This window comes from Lithobates pipiens, unplaced genomic scaffold (genome assembly GCF_037356315.1).
Source record: "Lithobates pipiens isolate NorthernLeopardFrog02 unplaced genomic scaffold, aLitPip1_a1.2 Scaffold_3, whole genome shotgun sequence".
NCBI classification, from domain to species: domain Eukaryota; kingdom Metazoa; phylum Chordata; class Amphibia; order Anura; family Ranidae; genus Lithobates; species Lithobates pipiens.
In genome coordinates, this window is record NW_027507790.1 from 227,703,124 (window position 1) to 227,723,507 (window position 20,384).

Here is a 20,384-nt window from a genome sequence, read left to right on the forward strand (position 1 = left end):
CGAAGGCAGAGGTGAAGTGAGCTGGACAGCTTTAAGTAGGCAGGTCAGACGAGCATGATCAGGAACAGCTGGTAACTGTGGAGAGAGATTAGAGCTGGCAATTAGCCGACAGCTGAGCAGCCAGCCCAGAGAAGGAAGGGCTAAGCCAGCCATGAAAATTTGACTGCTGGGCTGTCTGAGGGCCTATTCAGAAGCAAGAGAGCAATGTAGGATTGGGTCTGTAGACTGAGACTGGGAGCTCAGTGGAGTGAAGATCTACAAGAAGTGATTATAGAGGAAGTACAGAAGTTTGTTACAACTTGTGTTAGAAACTGTTATAAGACTGTTAGCATAGGAGACAGTGATCCTAAACATGCAGATGTGGTGTCTTGCTGGATGCCTTCCCCTCTCTCCCACAGTTCTGTTCAAGAGAAAATAAATCTGTTGGCATTCAAAAAGTGTCTGGTGCCCATGAATCAACCTTGCCTTACACCCACTATGCCTTGTAACCCACTCTACACAGAAGGATGTCAGCTGTCCATAACTCTGGAGGTCCTCATTAGACCAAAGAGGACCCGGGATCTTTCTACATCAGTATAATCCAAAAAATAAAGCTGTACACCAGTTTATGATTAAGCCGATTGATTAAAACTTATGGGGGGGGGGGGAGTCCTGAGGGAGAGATCATTTTCTAAAGCTTGTTGAATGATTAAAGTTTTGCCTTTGAAGTCATCATCAGTGTGTGGCTTCAAGTTTCAATTATACTCACCTAAACCTGATAGTTTCTTTACATCGGGTGTCCACAGCGAAGTCCCTCCATACACCAGGTGTCTCCAGCGGAGTCCCTTCTTACATCAGGTGTCCTCAGCAGAGTACCCAGTGGAGTCCCTCCTTACATCAGTTGTACCCAGCAGAGTCGCTCCTTACAGCAGGTGTCCCCAGTGGAGCCCCTGCTTACATCAGGTGTCCACAGCGGAGTTCCTCCTTACATCAGGTGTCCCCACTGGAGTCCCTCCTTACACCTGGTGTCCCAAGTGAACTCCCTCCGCACATCAGGCATGCCTAGCAGAGTCCCTCCTTACACCAGGTGTCCCCAGCGGTGTCCCTCCTTACACCAGGTGTCCCCAGCGGAGTCCCTCCTTACACCAAGTGTCCCCAGGAGAGTCCCTCCTTACACCAGGTGTGCCCAGCGGAGTCCCCCTTACACCAGGTGTGCCCAGCATAGTCCCTCCTTAGATCAGGTGCCCCTAGTAGAGTCCCTCCTTACATCGAGTGTCCCCAGCGGAGTCCCTCCTTATACCAGGTGTCCCCAGCGGAGTCCCTCCTTACACCAGGTGTTCCCAGCAGAGTCCCTCCTTAGATCAGGTGCCCCTAGTAGAGCCCCTCCTTACATCAAGTGTCCCCAGTGGAGTCCCTCCTTACACCAGGTGTCCTCAGCGGAGTCCCTCCTTAATATCAAGTTCCTACAGTAGCGTCCCTCCTTACACCAGGTTTCCCCAGCGGAGTCCCTCCTTACACCAGGTGTCCCCAGCGGAGTCCCTCCTTACACCAGGTGTCCCCAGCGGAGTCCCTCCTTACACCAGGTGTCCCCAGCGGAGTCCCTCCTTACACCAAGTGTCCCCAGCGGAGTCCCTCTTTACACCAGGTGTCCCCAACAGAGTCCCTCTTTACACCAGGTGTCCCCAACAGAGTCCCTCCTTACAGTAGGTGTCACCAGAGAGTCCCTCCTTAGATCAGGTGCCCCTAATGGAGTCCCTCCTTACATCAGGTGTCCCCAGTGGAGTCCCTCTTTACATTAGGTGTCCTCAGCGGAGTCCCTCCTTACATCAGGTGTCCCCAGCAGAGTCCCTCCTTACATCTGGTGTCCCCAGCAGAGTCCCTCCTTATATCAGATGTCACCAGCAGAGTCCCTCCTTATATCAGATGTCACCAGCAGAGTCCCTCCTTAAATCAGGTGTCCCCAGCAAAGTCCCTCTTTACATCAGGTGTCCCCAGCGGAGTTCTTCCTTACATCAGGTGTCCCCAGCGGAGTCCCACCTTACATCAGTTGTCCCCAGCAAAGTCCTTCCTTACATCAGGTGTCCCCAGCGGAGTCCCTACTTACATCAGGTGTCCCTAGCAGAGTCCCTCCTTACACCAGGTGTCTCCAGTGAACTCCCTCCACACACCAGGTATGCCTAGCAGAGTCCCTCCTTATATCAGGGGTCCCCAGTGGAGTCCCTCCTTACAGAAGGTGTCCCCAGCGGAGTCCCTCCTTACACCAGGTGTCCCCAGGGGTGCCCCTCCTTACACCAGGTGTCCCCAGTGGAGTCTCCCCTTACACCAGGTGTGCCCAGCACAGTCCCTCCTTAGATCAGGTGCCCCTGGTAGAGTCCCTCCTTACATCAGGTGTCCCCAGTGGAGTCCCTCTTTACATCAGGTGTCCCCAGCAGAACATCCCCTTACATCAGGTGCCCCAGTAGAATCCCTCCTTACACCAGGTGTCCCCAGCGGAGTCCCTTCTTGCACCAGGTGTCCCCAGCGGAGTCCTTCCTTAAATTAACTGCCCCCAGTAGAGTCCCTCCTTACATCAGGTGTCCTCAAAAGAGTCCCTCCTTATATGAGGTGTCCCCAGCGGAGTCCCTCCTTAATATCAGGTGCCCACAGCAGAGTCCCTCTTTACACCAAGTCTCCCCAGCAGAGTCCCTCCTTACATCAGGTGCCCCCAGCGGAGTCCCTCCTTACACCATGTGTCCCCAGCTGAGTCCCTCCTTACACCAGGTATCCTCAGCGGAGTCCCTCCTTACATCAAGTGTCCCCAGCGGAGTCCCTCCTTACACCAGGTGTCCCCAGCGGAGTCCCTCCTTACACCAGGTGTCCCCAGCGGAGTCCCTCCTTACACCAGGTGTCCCCAGCGGAGTCCCTCCTTACAGCAGGTGTCCTTGCTGGAGGTCCCTCCTTATTATGCTTTGCTCGGCATAATTATAATCTAACTCTATGTCCTCTTGGATGGTGGGGCTTGAACCTGAACTCACGGGTGGAACGCATATGGAGGCGTCGTGCAAGCGCAGTCCATTAGGTAGCCAAATGAGATGGGTCGCCATATGTGACGAAACACCCACAGAAAGGATAGAGTGGGAAGGGGGCAAAGGGCATCTTGTTACACCCACTGAAACTTTGCATTTTACACTTATTTTTAACTGTAAACTGAGGTTATATAGTAAAATACAATACTTAGAACTCCCTTTGACTGTTTAGATGTTGAATTTTAAAAGCAGCAGCAAGCCTGCTGATCTCACAGGTTTGCTAATCTGACATAAGTTTGCTGCTTTTAAAATTCGACATCTAAACTGTCAGACGGAGTTCTAAGTACTGTATTTCACTATATAAAACTCAGTTTACACTTAAAAATAAATGCAAAACTCCGGCGGGTGTAACAAGATGTCCGCTTTACCCCTTCTCGGTGTATCCTTACTGTGGGGGAATGCGGGGTGTAGAAAGATGGCTGCGACCAAACATCACTTCTGTTTCACATTCTGACGGGTCGCCTAATCTGACAAAACAGCCCTGCAGCGGGGCGCATTCTAAACAGAGAGGCGGGGGAAAGGGTGGGGCTTAGGCCAACTCCCTCTGCCCATCCTCCGCAGTCACAGCGAATGAGGCCGCTCTGTCCGCATTGGCTCCTCCCTCCTGTCAGCATCGGTGACGCGCGCAGGCCGGAAGAGAGCTTTGCGTTAGTGGATCTTGTTGTGTCCGCTCCTTTCCGGTGACCCCCCCGGGAGGAGGTGTTTCTCTCCTGCCGCTCCGGTCATGGTCTGGCGCCGGGCGCTGCTGTGCACGTGGTGCTCTACATGTGCTGGGAGTCTGGGGCCCCGGGCCCCCGCCGTCCGTTTCCTATCCCCGAGGCACGTGTCCACCCGACCTTCCCATGGAACCGACAACCCCGGGGGGTTCCGCCCGGAGAGGGTGGCCGTGGTGACCAAAACCACCCGCTATGAGTTCGAGCAGCAGCGGTTCCGGAACGCCGGCCTGTCTGAGCAGGAGCTGAAAGAGCTGGTGAGTCAGGGGCCACAGCCTGGGGATACTGGCTGCTGATCCCCACCCCATCCATAGAGAGACCACTACCTAAAGTCCTGGGGCCCCCCTACGCGGGGGCGAGACGGCTGCCACCCCTGGTCCTGGGGCCCACCCTCCGCGGGGCGAGACGGCCGCCACCAAGGTCTGGGGGGGTCCCCCCTCTGCTGGGGGAGACGGCTGTCACCTCCCGGTTTGGGGGGGTCCCCCCTCTGCTGGGGGAGACGGCTGTCCCCTCCCGGTTTGGGGGGGTCCCCCCTCTGCTGGGGGAGACGGCTGTCCCCTCCCGGTTTGGGGGGGTCCCCCCTCTGCTGGGGGAGACGGCTGTCCCCTCCCGGTTTGGGGGGGTCCCCCCTCTGCTGGGGGAGACGGCCGTCACCTCCCGGTCTTTGGGGGGGTCCCCCATCTGCTGGGGGAGACGGCCGTCACCTCCCGGTCTTTGGGGGGGTCCCCCATCTGCTGGGGGAGACGGCCGTCACCTCCCGGTCTTGGGGGGTCCCCCCCTCTGCTGGGGGAGACGGCCGTCACCTCCCGGTCTTGGGGGGGGGGGGCGGTGTTCTGGCAGATAGTGTCCTGCCATCATATAGTGTCCCGTACTAGCAGAAGTAGCTTCGGAAAATCTCCGAAGATGAACGGTGCCTGCGCCGTGAGTAGAGGTGGTAGCCCCACCATCCAAGCGGACATAGGGTTGGGAAAATTAGAGGGCCCCTCGCGGGCGAGCTTCGCTTGCCACGCTTCAGGCTCGGCTCTTTTATATTCCTACTCTATGTCCACTTGGATGGTGGGGATAGAACCTGGATTCACGGCACAGGCGCCATTCATCCTCGGGTATTTTCGGAATCTGTGTGTGCTGTGTACTGCGCATGCGCAGTATACAGCGGACACTATCCGATGGGGGACCATAAATGATAGGACACCGGTCCTGGGGCCCCCTTTACTGGGGGGGGGGCGGCTGCCACGTTCGGTCCTGGGGCCCTTCCCAGTAGATCCCCCTCCAGCTTTGAGCTGCCATACAGGATGTCAGTAGATGGCTCCCATCCCTCTCTGCCTGTGCAGTGTTTACACTACACGAGCAGAGCTTGCAGGGATTGCTGCTCTCCTCCCTCCCACTCTGATCTGAGCAGAGGACAGGCAAAGTGATTGGTCCAACTCTCCTGTTCTCTCTGCTGTATCATTCCTCATAAACAAAGGGGCCGCCTCCACTTGTTAGGTGCAACTTTTTTTTATGTTTAGAAGAGTGTTCCTGGCATATGCTTGCATCATGCTTTAATTCCACCTATAAGCTCCACTTTTTTATGTCCTCCGCTAGGCAACTGATACCTGCCTATTGGAGGACGACGACCACCCCCCCATTGTCACGGTGGGTATCGATTATGAATGACACCATGAGAATGGAGGAGGTGTTGGCACTGTACAATGACACTTACGCCAAATTTGTTTCTCAGTGGTCGATCTGGCTCCGCTTCTCTTCTTCTGACACTTTAATGAACCAAATCTTAAACGCATAAGGCCGCTGTGGGCTCTCCCTTACCCTACCCCCCCTATCCAATTCCTTCCCCCTCCCCCCCCTTCCTCCCTCTTTCCCTTCCTCTCCTCTTGCTATTTAGCTTTCCCCTATACTGCCTTGCTCCTCTTTACTTTGCTCTTTTCTCTTCTCTCTTCCTTTTTATCTTTTTTATATTATTTTCTAAAATCTGCGTCATGTAGTAACCCATGGGTGCTTCTCCCTACTGTGACCTTAGGGACCCGAGCACAGGCCGTCTTTTCTACCCTCCAAGCTTCCTGTCAGAGACCGGCTGGGGCCGAATGTCGTTAGCCGATCTCTTTTATTTGTACCTCTGTTACTGTTCCTGTCTGTATATGCCTCATGATGGTTACTGTTTATTGTTTTTACTTGACATGTCTTAATAAAAAATATTTTCAACACTAATTCCACCTATAATGTATAGAGAAACTTTTAGCTGTCATCCACGGTCCATCTATATCAGTGGTTCTCAACCCCCCTAGTGCCATGACCCCTCGATAAAATTTCCTCAGTTGTGGGGACCCCCAACAGAAAGTATTTTAGTAGTGTGGGGTGTCAGCACCCAAAGCAAGTAATTTGTGCTCCTAACTCACGGATATTTATTGGTCCCTTCCACTTAAAGAATATTAAAACCCCTTATGGTACATTTTAGGATGTACTACTCTTTCTCGTGGTTCGCCTTTCTTTCCCGTTTTATCTCTCACTATCCGACTTTCTTGTGTGTTTTTTTTTTTTCCTCCCCATCCCTCTCTCTCTAGCCCAGTGGTTCTCAACCAGTGGGTCGAATGATGATTTGCCAGGGGTCTCCAAATCCTGGGCTGTTCCTGAAGCCCGCAGCATTTTTGCGGCCGCCCAACCTCCCCTGGAGCCTGTAGCCACCCAGCTAATCTGTTCCTAGAGCACGCGGCAGCCCAAACCTTAGAATACATGGAGGGGAGGGGAAAAGAGGGGGCGGAACAAAGAAAAAGGGAGACAGAACAAGAAACACGGCTAGAGAGGGATAAGGATAAGAAATTAGGATAGAGGAAAAAAGGAAGAACAAAGAGAAAAAGTAGTACATACTGAAATGTACCATAAGGGGTTTCAATACTGTACAAGTGGAAGGGACTCAGGAAGCGCTAAATGTCCATTAGGGGCGCAAGTTACTTGTCTTGCCTTGGGTGCTTACAACCCATGCTGAGAAAATAATTTTACTGTTGGGGTCCCCTCAACTTGGGAAACTTTATCAAGGGGTCACGGCACTAGCAAGGTTGAGAACCACTGATCTAGCCATCTTTCTTGTTCTTTCTCTCCCTTTTCTTTGTTCCTTCCCCTCCTTTTCTTCTCCCTTCCATGTATTCTCCATTTTTTTATTCCTTCTCTTAATCCTCGGTGGGGGGGTGGGATCAGTGGCAATGCTAGGGGGAGTTCAGCCAACTTAGGTGCTCTTGATCGAGATCATCTGCTGATCTGAGAACTGTAGTGGGGACATTTAATGGCAACTATAATCACAGGTAGTGTTACTCGCTGTCTCCGGCTTCACTGTGTCTCTGACTTTGTGGTGTCTCACAACAGTGATACCTGTGCCAAAATCGGGAGATGGGGTCTCCTCCAGCCCCTCCCACTTCACATTCCTCACCAGTCAGCTGACCTCGAGTCTCTACCCCCCAGCCATACCGTTAACTGAATGGATGGCTGCGAAGAGGCTGAGTGGGCAGCCGCGGGCTCCAGGAAGAGCCCTGATGGGCAGCCGTGAAAAGGCTGGGAGAGCGGTACGGGGCTTCAGGTACAGCCCAGGATTCTGTGGCAAATCGTCTTTTGACCCCGAGGGGGTCCCGACATCCAGGTTGAGGACCACTGCTCTATATATAATCTGTACAGGAAGACTTCCACTTCCAGTCAAGCAATCACCCCCTCCCCCCACACTGTTTACACTGTACTCTTTCCACCTCGTGGTCATCAGATGTATTGGGACCAAAGAAAGGTTCCTTGAGCAGCCATTCCAGCTATTTCCCCTATCTGCAAAAATCTTTGGTTGTGTTCGGATGCTGTTCCATTTTCTCCTTCCAGGATGAGGAGCCTTCTGGGATGAACTGTCTGCAGAACTAGTTCCTGTAGTCCTATGGGACCATGATATGGAGCCAGCAATTTTTCGAATGCTTTTTTTTGGAAAAAAAACAGTTTTGTGCTTAAAAAAAAAAAACCCCCAGTAAAGTCAGCCCAATTTTTGCATAATGTGAAAGATGAAGTTACACCGAGTAAATCGATACCTAACATGTCACTCTTCAAAATTGCACAGGCTCGTGGAATGGCGCCAAACGTCGCTACATAAAAATCCCCATAGGCGACGATTTAATTTTTTTTTTTTACTGGTTATATGTTTTGAGTTACAGAGGAGGTCTAGGGCTAGAATTATTGCTCTCGCTCTAACGTTCGCAGCGATACCTCACATGTGTGGTTTGAACACCGTTTTCATATGTGGGCGGGACTTACATATGCGTTCGCTTCTGCATGCGAGCACATGGGGACAGGGGCGCTTTAAAAAAAATAAAAAAAAATGTTATTGTTCATTTTACTTTATTTATTTTAGTTTGACATTTTTTTTTCCCCAAAAATAAATTTTTTGATCACTTTTATTCCTATTACAAGGAATGTAAACATCCCTTGTAATAGGAATATGGCATGACAGGTCCTCTTTACAGTGAGATATGGGGTCAATAAGACCCACATCTCACCTCTAAGCTGGGAAGCCTGAAAAAAAAAAAAAGATTCTGGATTTGATCGTATTGGCGAGTCGGTAGAAGCACAGGAGGGCGGCGGGAGGGGGGTCTATGGCTGGGTATTGCAGGGTATCACCGACTATGGCTGGGTATATCAGAGTATGGCTGGGTATATCAGAGTATGGCTGGGTATATCAGAGTATGGCGTTGCAGAGTATTGCGTTGCAGAGCATTGCAGGATATTGGCGGGTGTTGCAGAGTGTTGCACGGTATTGGCGGGTGTTGCACGGTATTGGCGGGTGTTGCAGAGCGTTGCACGGTAATGCAGGGTTATTGCAGGGTTAATTTTCGGTGAGCAGCGATGTGGGCACTGCAGATGCAGCCCACATCGCTGCTGACACCGATCTCTTCCCCCTCCGCTGTTCCGATCGGTACAGAGAGGGGGAGGGAGGAACCGGCGTCATAACATGACGCTGGTTTGTTTACAAGTGATCACTCCGTCATTTGACGGAGCGATCACGTGGTAAACGGCCGCTATGAGCGGCCTTTTACCGTGATCCGTCGGGTCCTGTGGACCCGGCGGTCACGGATGCTCTCGAGTGCGCGCCATTCTGGGAGGACGTCATATAACGGCCTCCCAGAGTTAAGAAACCGCCCTGAAGCCGTCATTCGGCTATAGGGCGGTTATTAAGTGGTTAAAGTCTGAGGAGCTGTGGACTCATCCGAGAGCTGTGGGCTTTATTGCCGAAGAGATTAGAGCACACCATTTGTATAGTCCCTAACACAGGGAATCCTCCAGACTCCTAATGGCATAGGCCTTATGTCTAACTCTGCCTGAAAGAATAGTCATTGTGGCTCTTCGCCATAGGACTCTTCCATCCTTTTCCAAGCTGGACAGTTCATACAATGTGGTTGCTCTGGGTGGTACAATGGTCGGTTAGAGAGGTTGGCAGTTAAATCTCTCTATAAAAGTTGTCTTTTGTGTGATTGTAGTTATATTTTACTAGTTTCCAATCCGGCTGTCAGTATGTTCATTGACAGCCTGATGACAATCGGGGCATTGTCGCTGTCATGTAATCAGGGGGATAGGGGGAGCAGGAGGGCACAGTACAGGGGATAGGTAAGTGGACACAGTACAGAGGCAGTAATGAATGTTACAGATATGGTCTCCTCAAGCAGAGCTGCTCAGGGAAGCTGCTCTCACAGATCCCACCTATTCTGGCAGGCTGTCACTTGGCTAAATCTACATTGGAATGAAAAATCCCCCTCTGCCTTTCCCTACAGAGTTTTTTGCTCTCTTGCGGGACTTTGCAGGGGTTAAGAAAGGACCCTGAGGTGGAACGTCTTATTACTGCTGCTGCTTGTGTGGGTGGGATGTGTACTGCACCAATATGAATAGGAGAGGGGGGTCAGCAGGGACTGGTGCAGCACACATCCCACCCACACAAACAGCAGCAATAGTAAGATGCTCTGCCTCTGGGTTCTTTCTTAGCCCCTGAAAAAATGGCAGTCAGGATGGAGCTGGGAACCACGGGGTAAGGGAGTAGGAGGAGAGTTGAAAAAGGGGGGGGGGGGAGTGGGTAGGAGATGGGGAATGGGTAGGGGAGAAGGAAAGATGAAAGGAAATAAAAAAAAAAAAAAAAAAAATTAAAGAAGGAGGATGAAGGGAGAAAAATAGATGGAGGAAGAGAGGAAAAAAAAGTAGAAAGATAAAGAGAGAGAGAAAGATAGAAAAAGGTAGAAAGATAGATAGAGGGAGAGAGAAAGAGACAGATGGAGATAGAAAAAAAAAAAAAGATAAAGGGAGGGAGAAACAAAGATCGGTAAAGATAGAGGAATAGAGAAAGCAAGATAGATGGAGGGGGGAGAGAAGGGCATCCCTACATCGGTGTACTCACTCGGAGGCAGGAGTCACTGGATGGATGGATGGATGGATCAGACTCCATCTTTCCTTTACGTTTGCTGGACTTTAGCTTGAATCTTCCCGCCCACATCCCCTTCTCTTAGGTAGGAGAACCGTGTCTGTCGGGGAGAGTGGGCGGGGCAGACAGAGGAGGGGGAGGAGTAGAAGCAGCTCTCTACTCTGACTGGCTGTGCGGGCAGCAGGAGGAGGGAAGAAGTGTCAGAGAGCTGGGCGTATCACAGACAGCTCTATCTGGAGCTCTCGGTGAGCTCTGATCACTCGCTGATCTGTCCTGCTTGTGGTCGGTTTTCTCTGCCACTGGGAGGACTCTGCGCTGTGCTGGTGACAGGAATCTCTGCTGATAGAAGAGGCGACTCTGTTATAAGGTAAACTAGGCAGCCGTGAGGCCCCTCTGATTGTGGGGCCTGAGGCGACTGCCTAATTAGAGAGCTACCTCTGCTCATACTTTTATAGAGTAGACTGCCTGTAACAACAATCATGTACGCTTTCCTTCTTTATGGCCTCTTGTATTGGTTTACTTCAAAGGCATTTAGACTTTTGCAACTGCTTTTTTTTTTTAAGCTGAAAGTGGAACTTTAGTCAGTCTTGCTAGATGACGCCCAACTAGCCCTTTTGTAGGTATAGCTATATAAAACCGTAAAATGTTCCTAATACTGTTTATAATCCAGTAATACTCTCACCCTGCTTTGCACATGCTTAGTTGCCCTCTATTTTTAGGCACTGCCAAATTTGTAGAGGCCGATCTGACAGCCTTAAACCCAAATGAAACCCTCCTATCCTTTACAGTCGTGGAAGCTGCTTCTGTTTGATCTGCAACTGCCATGGCGCTGCACATGTGATCAGTTATAACACCCAGCCATTTGATGGTTTGACAGTTTGGTTAAGGAAACAAGCAAATGTGAGAGTTGGCAATCCTGGCACTCCAGGAATGTAACTTTTTTTGAAACTGTTAAATCGATGGGTTTAGTTCCACTTTGATTTACTTCTGCTCAGGGGCTCTGGGCTTCAGAAAAATGGCAGCCTCCAGCAAGAAGAAACAGGAGACATGCTGGGTGAAATTTACAGCACACACTATTGTTGGCAGCATCATTATTAACCACTTGCCGACCAGCCACCGTCGTTATCACCGTAGAAGTACGACTGCTCCTTTAAGGAGCCTTAGCTGGAGTGTGCCTGCTGTATGGCAGGGGACCCGATGCGCACAGCCGCGATGTCTGCCAGCCACCCGTGATCACGGGAACGAGAGCCAGATCGGGGATCTGTCAACGTAAACAGACAGATCTTTGTTCAGACAGGGGAGTTACAGAAAAGGGAGATCTGCTGAACCTAGTGATCGGGATCAGCAATGTCTCTCCTCCTCCAGTCAGCCCAGCCCCCATACAGTTAGTAATACTCCCAGGGAGCACACTTAACCCCTTGATCGCCCCCTAATGTTAAGCCCTTCCTTGCCAGTGCTATTTATACAGTAACTGTGGCTATTTTTAGCTCTGCTGTATAAATGTCAGTGGTCCCAAAATCTCAGATCACCTCCATTACCAGTAAAAAAAAAAAAAAAGGCATAAATCTATTCCCCATTTGGGGACTCTATAACTTTTGTGCAAACCAATATACACTTATTGTGATTTTATTCATTTTACCAAAAATATGTACACTAAATATTGGCCAAAATTGTCACCCATACAGGTGCTCAAATACCACAAAAAGAAAGCTCTATTAGTGGGGGGGAAAAAGGGACGTTTGGCTACAGCGTTGCACGCCTGCACAATTGTCAGTTAAAGCGACGCAGTGCTGTATCGCAAAATATGGTCTAGTCATTAAGGGGGTAAATCCTTCCGATTCTTAGCTGGTTAATGTGCAAAGTATGTTCCTTGCTAAAGAACTTTATTTTCGTATTGCGTTGTTATGGGTAAAGTTCCGCTCTTCAAAGAGGAGTTTCCATAAAAAAAAAAAAGGTCAGCGGCTACAGTTACTGCAGCTGCTGACTTTTAATAATCGGACACTTGCCTGTCCCAGAGTCCAGCGATGTGTGTGTGGGGGGGGGGGGGGGGGGGGGGTCGAAGCCCTGCTCGCCCCCCCCTCCATGGCGCCGGCATTGTAACTGTGTGAAGCCACAGCTGGGCACCCACTGCGCATGTGCAAGCGGCATTGCGCGTAGTCATCTGGGACCTGTTACAGATGACTGACAGGAGGGAGGGGGCAGAGCTGAGCCCTTCCTGTGCCGAGGGGAAGTGATGTCACCAGCCCAGACACTGAAGGAGGCAGACTACGAGGGACCCCCTAGCAACAGGCATTTAGAGGTGAGTTCAATTTTTATTTTATTTTTTCCAAATGGTGTTTTTTTTTTTTTTTTTTTTTTTTTTTTTTTTTTTTTAGGAATTTTAATATTTTTTTTATTTTTTATTTTTTTTTTTCTGTGGAACACCACTTTAAGTTTAGGAATGGCAAGTTTCACATATTTACATACATTTTTTAGCTAAAACCGACGTATGTATGCGCCATACTTGTAGAAGATGGAAATCGCTAACGGCCACCTCTACTACAGACTAGAGCTGCACGATTGTTAAGAATCGTTATCACAATGTTTTTCTTTTTTTTTTTTTTTTTCCTCCACCTTGCAATCTTGACAAAGTATTTCCCGATTCTTTCTATGCAGAGAATTATCTCTGATCTGCTCAAGCCAACAGCCTTTAAAAGAAGGGGAGAGAGGAAAAAAAAAGGGGGGGGGGCAGTCTGCCAAGAATCACAACATTCTTTAGCAGTGGAACTTAAGTATAAACATTGTAACAATTTGTGGGGGGGGGGGGGGGGGAATCTTGATTTTGCAAAGAATTGTGGGAAAAAATTACAACTTGAAAAAACTCATCATGCCTCTTACTAAATACCTTGGAATGTATACTTTCCAAAAAGGGGTCATTTGGGGGGTAGTTGTACTTTCCTGGCTTGTTAGGAAATGATAGGCCCTGATAGTACTTCCGGTGTTATAAATTTTCAGAGATTGGCACCGTAGCTTGTGGACTCTAACTTTCACAAAGACCAAATATACACCAATTTGGGTTATTTTTAACAAAGATATGTAGCAGTATAAATTTTGGACAAAATTTATGAAGAAAATATAATAATTTGCAAAATTTTTAAATGGAAACAACGAAAAATTCATTTTTTCTTTTTACAGAATTTTCTGTCCTTATTTTTTGCGCAAAAAAAAAAAAAAAAAACACCCCAGCGGTGATTAAATACCATCAAAAGAAAGCTCTATTTGTGTGGAAAAAAACAAAACAAAACTTTCATAGGGTACAGTGTTGCATGACTGAGTGATCGTCATTCAAAGTGTGAGAGCACTGAAAATTGGTCTGGTTAGGAAGGGGGTTTAAGTGCCCAGTGGGTAAGAGGTAAAATAAAAGCTCTTATTCTTTAACCCCTAGGTGCAAACTGCACGCAAATATGCAGCTGCTGTGGGGCTGCATGTTTGCGTGCATTGGTGCTGATGCTGTGCTTAGAGCACGTGCCCTGTGCGCTCCTGGCACGATGACCAGCAGCTCATGAAAAGCTGCTGATCGCTTTTTACGATTGGGAGTTTTCTGATCACATCACGTGGTCACAGGCCCTGCTCCACCTTCCAAAATGCCAAAACCCCTTAAAGGGCCAGCGTGAGCCAGTGCAAAGGGGTTAAAATTGCTAAGCAATGATTAATTTGTTGCTGGCCTCACATAAACTCTTATCCCACCACCCTAAGCCATTGCTGTTCCAATGCACATGCTGCAGCGCACAAATCCATACGGTAACACACTGCCATGTGTGCTGTGTTGCCAAAAATAGTGCACATCCAGTTTTTACCCATTTTGGTGCATTGCCAGCCCATACGTTTTTGAAAGGGCTGCCTTAAAGTGGCAGTAAAACCCTCACATATACCCAGTGAAGTGACTGGCCTCAGATAAAACATAAACTCCTAGATAAGTTGTACCTGTTTATCTTCAGCCCTATATTCTCTACATCGATTCAAAGTGCAGAATTTATACGGCTTGTCTGAGCTTTCAGAAAGCAGGGGGTGGGCAGCTGAAATGACACACCGTGAGGAGAGCTGATTGGAGTAAAGGAACACAACCTCCCCTTCATACAGGAACAGAGCTGAGGCTGTCAATCACAGGGTGTGTGCTGGAGTTTTGTCCCCTTTTATCTTTTGGTGTCAAGAAAACTAGTCAGAAGTGCTGATAGCAGAGGAATGAGACAGCAGACAGAAATCACACTTTGTGCTCCTGGATTGACACAAGTACACACTATAGAAGGATAGACTTTGTTCATACCTCATGTCTGAAGTTGTGCATTAATACAGAGCACTGCATCGAAAAGGTATAAATCCGGCCTTCTTTCATTTGACAAATGCCAGGTAGGCGGTGTACTTCGAACATTCCACATAGATGTCACTCTTGTTATTGGAGAGCGTTTATAAACGCAATGTTTTTCTTTTTGTTTTAACACCTTATCAGGGTTTTTGTTTTTTTATATTTGCCTTTTTGGTGAGATTCCTCCTGTAGCCACAACAAGAAATGATAGGAAATCCTACTTTGTTTTGGGTACAAATGTCACTGGGGCAAATGGAGGGATAAATCTCCCCTCGGGGACGCAGGGAGCAATACATACCTGAAGGGTCTGACACTTCCCTACTTTGTACAAAGGTTTTACCTTTTGTGTTCATTTTAATAGAGACGTGTGCAAAATATGGCTTGGCTCGTCGAGTGCCTGCTGGTTCCTAAACTGCATTAATGGGCTCCTGTCCAGCCAATATTTAAGGAATGCATCTAATTCTTCATAAGAGATGTACATCTATTACCCCTCTGGTGAGTAATGCCTCCCAGCAGCGGACTATGAATGTATGTAAAGCTGGAGAAATATGCTGATAATTTCAGCTGGGTTGATAGGCAAGATTTCTCAGAAAACACAACAGATCGGGACAGTGAATATGAAGATACATTTATTGTGGCTGTATGCGTTATTATTTTTTTTATGCTAAACTTATTTGAGGCTCTATAAAAGTACTGTAAATGTTAAAGGACAGCTGTTCTGTCATTCTCTAAGCTGTCAAGATTCTTGACTATGTATGTAATGGTAATCGTACATGTATAGTAAGGTCTCATGGACATGTGATTATTGGGGGGGGGGGGGGGTACCTACTTTTTTAGTGGGACTTCCTGTCCCACTTCCTCCTTCCTCTTGTAGGCCACCTAGGCGGGCCTCTCCCTGCCAGCAATCTTCTAGGACATGTCACGGGTCCCAGACGATTGTCTGGCCAATGTGCAGTGCGCGCCCGGGTTTTGAAGCTGTAAGCTGGGTGCTCAGTTGCTATGACGGCGCCGCAAAGAGGAGGGGGAGAGGAGCACCCCCATCGCTGGACCGTGGGACAGTTGAGTGTCTGTCAAAAGTCAACAGCTACACTTTTTGTAGCTGCTGACTTTTAATAAACTAAAAAAACACGTGGCACTCTGCTTTTAACGTAAAAAAAAATTAGGAAAGGGGCGCCTCTGAGTATATAAGTAAAACACAATATTCAACTCACATGGGAGAAAGTATAGTCGAGTCCATCTCTGGGTTGAGTGGTGACCAGGTCACATTAGTTCCCCTTCTCCCTGGCGATGTGGAGCACGTCAGATCCCAGGAAGGATGGTGTGGTGAGCTGTCAAAGCCTGTAGAGCTAGTGGCTGCGGCTCCTAGAGTCCTCTCTTGTCATGCATCTTGATGCTTGGCAAAGGAGCACGGCTACCCTAACATTCGATGGGCACAGTGGCTGTGTTTGGGCACAGTAAGGCTGCAATTTTATTTTAATCTTTTTCAGAAGTTTTCCGTTTGAAAAATTTTGAGCACCAGCCACCACTTCTCCTTTCCTTACACTTGTGAACTTTGGGAAGAATTGCCCCCTAAAAAGATCAATAGTGTTAGTGGGAACTTATTTGAGAGGTGGAAATTGCAATTAGTTACAACCAGAGTAATGGCATGAGCAATGTTCAGCATACATCTTGCAGAAAGCAGGCATACACTTAAAGTGGAAGTAAACCCTTCTATAATTTTCAGTCAAGGAAGCTGCCATCTTGACTTCTAATGATTCTTCAACTGCCATAATGCTGAACATGTGATCAGTTATGACACCAGCCATTGGATGGTTTGAAAGTTTGGTTGAGAGCACAACCAATGTGAAAGTTAGCATTTCCAGCATGCCGGGAATGTAAGTGTTTTTTGAAACTGGGTTTACTCCCGCTTTAAAGTGGTTGTAAAGGCACAAGGTTTTTAACCCTCATGCATTCTATGCATGAAGGTAAAAAAATCCTGTGGGCAACAGAGCCCCAAATACTCACATGAGCCCCCCTCTCGATCCAGCGATGTCCAGGAGAGCCTTGCCTCTCTGGCTCACTCCAATCAGGAGTGTGAGTCCCCAATCTGGAGGCATAGGGGGCGGGGTTGAGCTGCGGCTCTGTGTGTGATTGGACACACAGAGCAGCATCTCGGCTCGGATTCCCCTTATAGGAAGCTGCTTGCTGTGGGAGCACCCGGCAAGAGGAAGGAGCCAGGAGTGCCGGCGTGGGACCTGAGAACCTGAGAAGAGGATTGGGCCTGCTCTGTGCAAAACCACTGAATAGAACAGGTAAGTATAACATGTTTGTGTGTTGTGGTGTTTTTTATTTTAAAAAAAAACATAACTTTTTAATATCGCATACATCATATTGTTTCGAAGGCATGAGAAGGAACTTCTGTGGGACTTTTTGCCTGTACTACTTTGCACCTACTACCCTTCACTTACCATGAATGTGGGGGGTAGCCTAAATTCTCCAAGCTAATTCGAAGAGTCAAGCCAGCTTTACACTAGAAAAAGTTTCCAACAAAATTCCACATTTTAAGAACGTTCGCTTGATTTTCTAATCATTAGTGAGGTCAAATCGATGTTTGTATTCGACAGCAGTGATGAGAAATTTCAAATGAGCATGATTGACATTTTTTCCCTTTTTATTTATTTATTTATTTTTATTTTTTTTCTTCTCAAAGGATTTATATCGGTGTGTGGCTTTCCTTGGGTAAGGTCAAAATCCAGTGTAAAAACCAAAGGACATTTTAACTGCTTTTGACTCTCATTCATCAAGCAGTTGAATGTACCAAGAATTTTTGTGCAAATTTTCATTTGAAAACCTACTAGTGTATAGCCTTTAAACTGGCCACACAACAAGATAAATCTATCAATTCCTGCTATACGGTGAAGAGGAATGAAGGATTCTATATTGCTGGTTCCTGTAATCTGAGAGCCAGCGCCTGTAGTTGTCAGAATAACCCAACACTCCGATTAAATGCAGCTTCTTCTCAGCCAGAAATTTTCCACCTAACTATTATGGTTTTTTGATCTTAGGATGTCTGGTGGGAGGATAACATCAGAGGCGTCAATGGCTTGAATTCTGGCTTGTTCATCAGGAATCCGATGAACTTTCCTCTGTGTGTGAATATTAGGAATGAGAGTTGGGAGAGAGAGAGAGAGAGAGAGAGAAGGCAGGGAAGAGAGAAGTAGGAGCATTGCCGGCTCTCATCTCCGCACGGAAGGCCTTGTTTTGACTGTGGCCTTGTAAGGCAGTTGGCAAGATCAGAAGGCCCCCTAGCCACGTGTCCATCCATTACAATCAATTCTAGAAATTTTATTTTGAGAGTCCAGAAGAATGGCAGAAATCTTCATTAATCATAGTGCCTAAAATTCTCAAAGGGAGTGTGTAGCAAACCGGTTATATTCAGTGCAAATTGTGCTGCTATTTTGGACTACCAGGGTATGAGAAATAATATATTTGTGGATAAACTGGCCCATGGGCGCAAGAGGAAGAGAGTGTAAATATTAGAGGTCGACCGATATGGGTTTTTCTCTGGCCGATGTCGATATTTAGAAATCATGGCGGCCGATAGCCGATATATGATGCCGATTTTTTTTGGGCCGATATGTTAGGCCGATTTTATTTTATTTATTTACTTTTAATCCCCCTTGATGTAACACACCTTTCCCACTGGGGCGTTTTTTAAGGCGCTTTTGGGCTAAAAATAGCGCCTGTAAAGTGCCTGCAAAATGGCTCCCCTGCAGTCTGTGTGAAAGACAGAGTGCTTTCACACTGAGGCGATGCGCTGGCAGGATCTTAAAAAAAAAAAAAGAGTCCTGCAAGCAGCACGTTTGGAGTGGTGTATACCGCTCCTCCACCACTCCTGCCCATTGATATGAATGGGCACCACTGCCGAAGCGCATGCAATGCGATTTGGCAGCGGTGCTTCATGGGCGCATTTAACCTCTTCCTTGGCCGCTAGCTGGGTTATATGTGCCCCACTAGCAGCCAAATAGCACCGCTAAAATGATGGTAAAGAGCCGCTAAAACTTGCGTTTTACCATCGTCTGCCCGCTCCAGTGTGAAAGCAGTCTTCATAAGTGATGCAGAAAATTTCTTACACTTAAAGCGGAGGTCCACCCTAAAATGGACCTTCCGCTCATCGGATTCCTCCCCCCCTCCGGCGCCACAATTGGCACCTTTCAAGGGGGAGGGGGGGTGCAGTTACCTGGATAATCCAGGTAACTGCACCCACTTCCGGGATAGCTCTCTGCGGAAAGGGGCGTACATTACGCCCCTTTCCGCAAGTGCCCGTCCCCTTCTGCAAGTGCCCCGCTGCCTGCTGGGAAACACACAGATCCCAGAGGCAGCGGGGACCGTCCTCATTGCGCAGCGCGGCTCGCGCATGCGCAGTAGGGAACCGGGAAATTAAGCCGAAAGGCTCCATTTCCTGATTCCCATACCCAAGATGGCGGCGGCAGCACTCGAGTGTCGATCTAGACATCAGCTTCGGGTGCCGACATCGCGGGCGCGCTGGACAGGTAAGTGTCACTATTTTAAAAGTCAGCAGCTGCAGTATTTGTAGCTGCTGGCTTTTAAAAAAAAAAAAAAAACGTGGAGTCCCGGCAGACTCCCGCTTTAAACATTTATTAAACAAAACAAACCTCCAATCAGTTTACTTGTATGTATGATCTAGATTAAAAAAAAAAAACTATATATTAAATAAAAACGGGTAGTCAAAACTTTTGGACAAAAAAAAAAAAATGGGCTAACTTTACTGTTTTTATTTTATTTTTATTTTTTAAATGGTGTATTTTTTTCCAAAAAAAATGCATTTGAAAGACCTCTGTGCAAATGCCGTGTGACATAAAATATTGCAACAACCGCTATTTTATTCCCTAGGATCTCTGCTAAAAAAATATATATAATTTTTGGGGGGGTCTAAGTGATTTTCTGGCAGAAAATACAGGATTTTTACTTGTAAGCAACAAGTGTCAGAAAAGATTTAGTCTTTAAATGGTTAAACTGAGAACTTCTACACAGAGATGACTTCATTCATTCAGAAGTGTAAACATTGTATCATTTAGTTCTTTTCTTGGCAGTCTGCCCAGAGAGGAGGAAAGTGTTGCTATGACGACTCAGACAACTCACACTGACTTCTTACAGAAGTCATTTCAAAGTCCCGCTGTAGAATCGGCTTTTTATCAACACAATTGGCCGGTGCCGATTATTTAAAAAACGGCAAATATCGGCCGATATATCGGTCGACCTCTAGTAAATATCACCAAAATGAGCAATGAAACCTGATAAGGGTTTCAACACTGTACCCAAAACTAAAAACTTTACCCCCCCCCTCCCCCCACTTTTTGTGTTTAACCTAATGGGGACAGTCTTTTGGAGGGGACTGCAGGGTGGCCCCTGGCTTTCAAGGGAGTACTACTCTTTGGAAGGTGTGTGCCTTGCCTTGGCCCTTGGAGTGGTCTTGATTTGGGTCCATGTCTCCTCAAAGCACAGACTCTGGGAACAGGAGGATCCAGATACATATTTGTGACCTCTATGCCCAAACCAGCGTCGACTGACTCAAACCCCCCCCCCCCCCCCAATCTCAGAGGTGATGTTAATATAACATGATGCTAGAGTCTCCTGCTATAGTCTATTTTTTAAGGTGTTTATTCAGTATGTCATTCCCATTGTTAATTGAGTCACCTATTGTTTGTCGGCTAACTCTTGGAGGTTCCTACATGATGGGATTAGTCTTGTGTCAACTCTACCTTATCTAACCATTGCTGATTTTTTTGGGTGGCATTTGGTTTTATTGATTGGTGACTGTCCCACTTTTGAAGTGTATAGGAACATGTGTTTTTGTGCAATAA

General features: G+C 47.8%; 1 protein-coding gene across 1 annotated transcript in view; it reads left to right on the forward strand.

Moving 5' to 3' along the window:
• Window positions 1-3,648: 3,648 nt before the first annotated feature.
• NADK2 (NAD kinase 2, mitochondrial) overlaps window positions 3,649-20,384 on the forward strand; it is a 59,176-nt gene continuing 42,440 nt past the window's right edge. Inside the window, 1 exon segment of the mRNA XM_077462856.1 lies at window positions 3,649-4,014. Within this exon segment, the coding sequence (XP_077318982.1) occupies window positions 3,769-4,014 (246 nt within the window). The 5' untranslated portion in view covers window positions 3,649-3,768.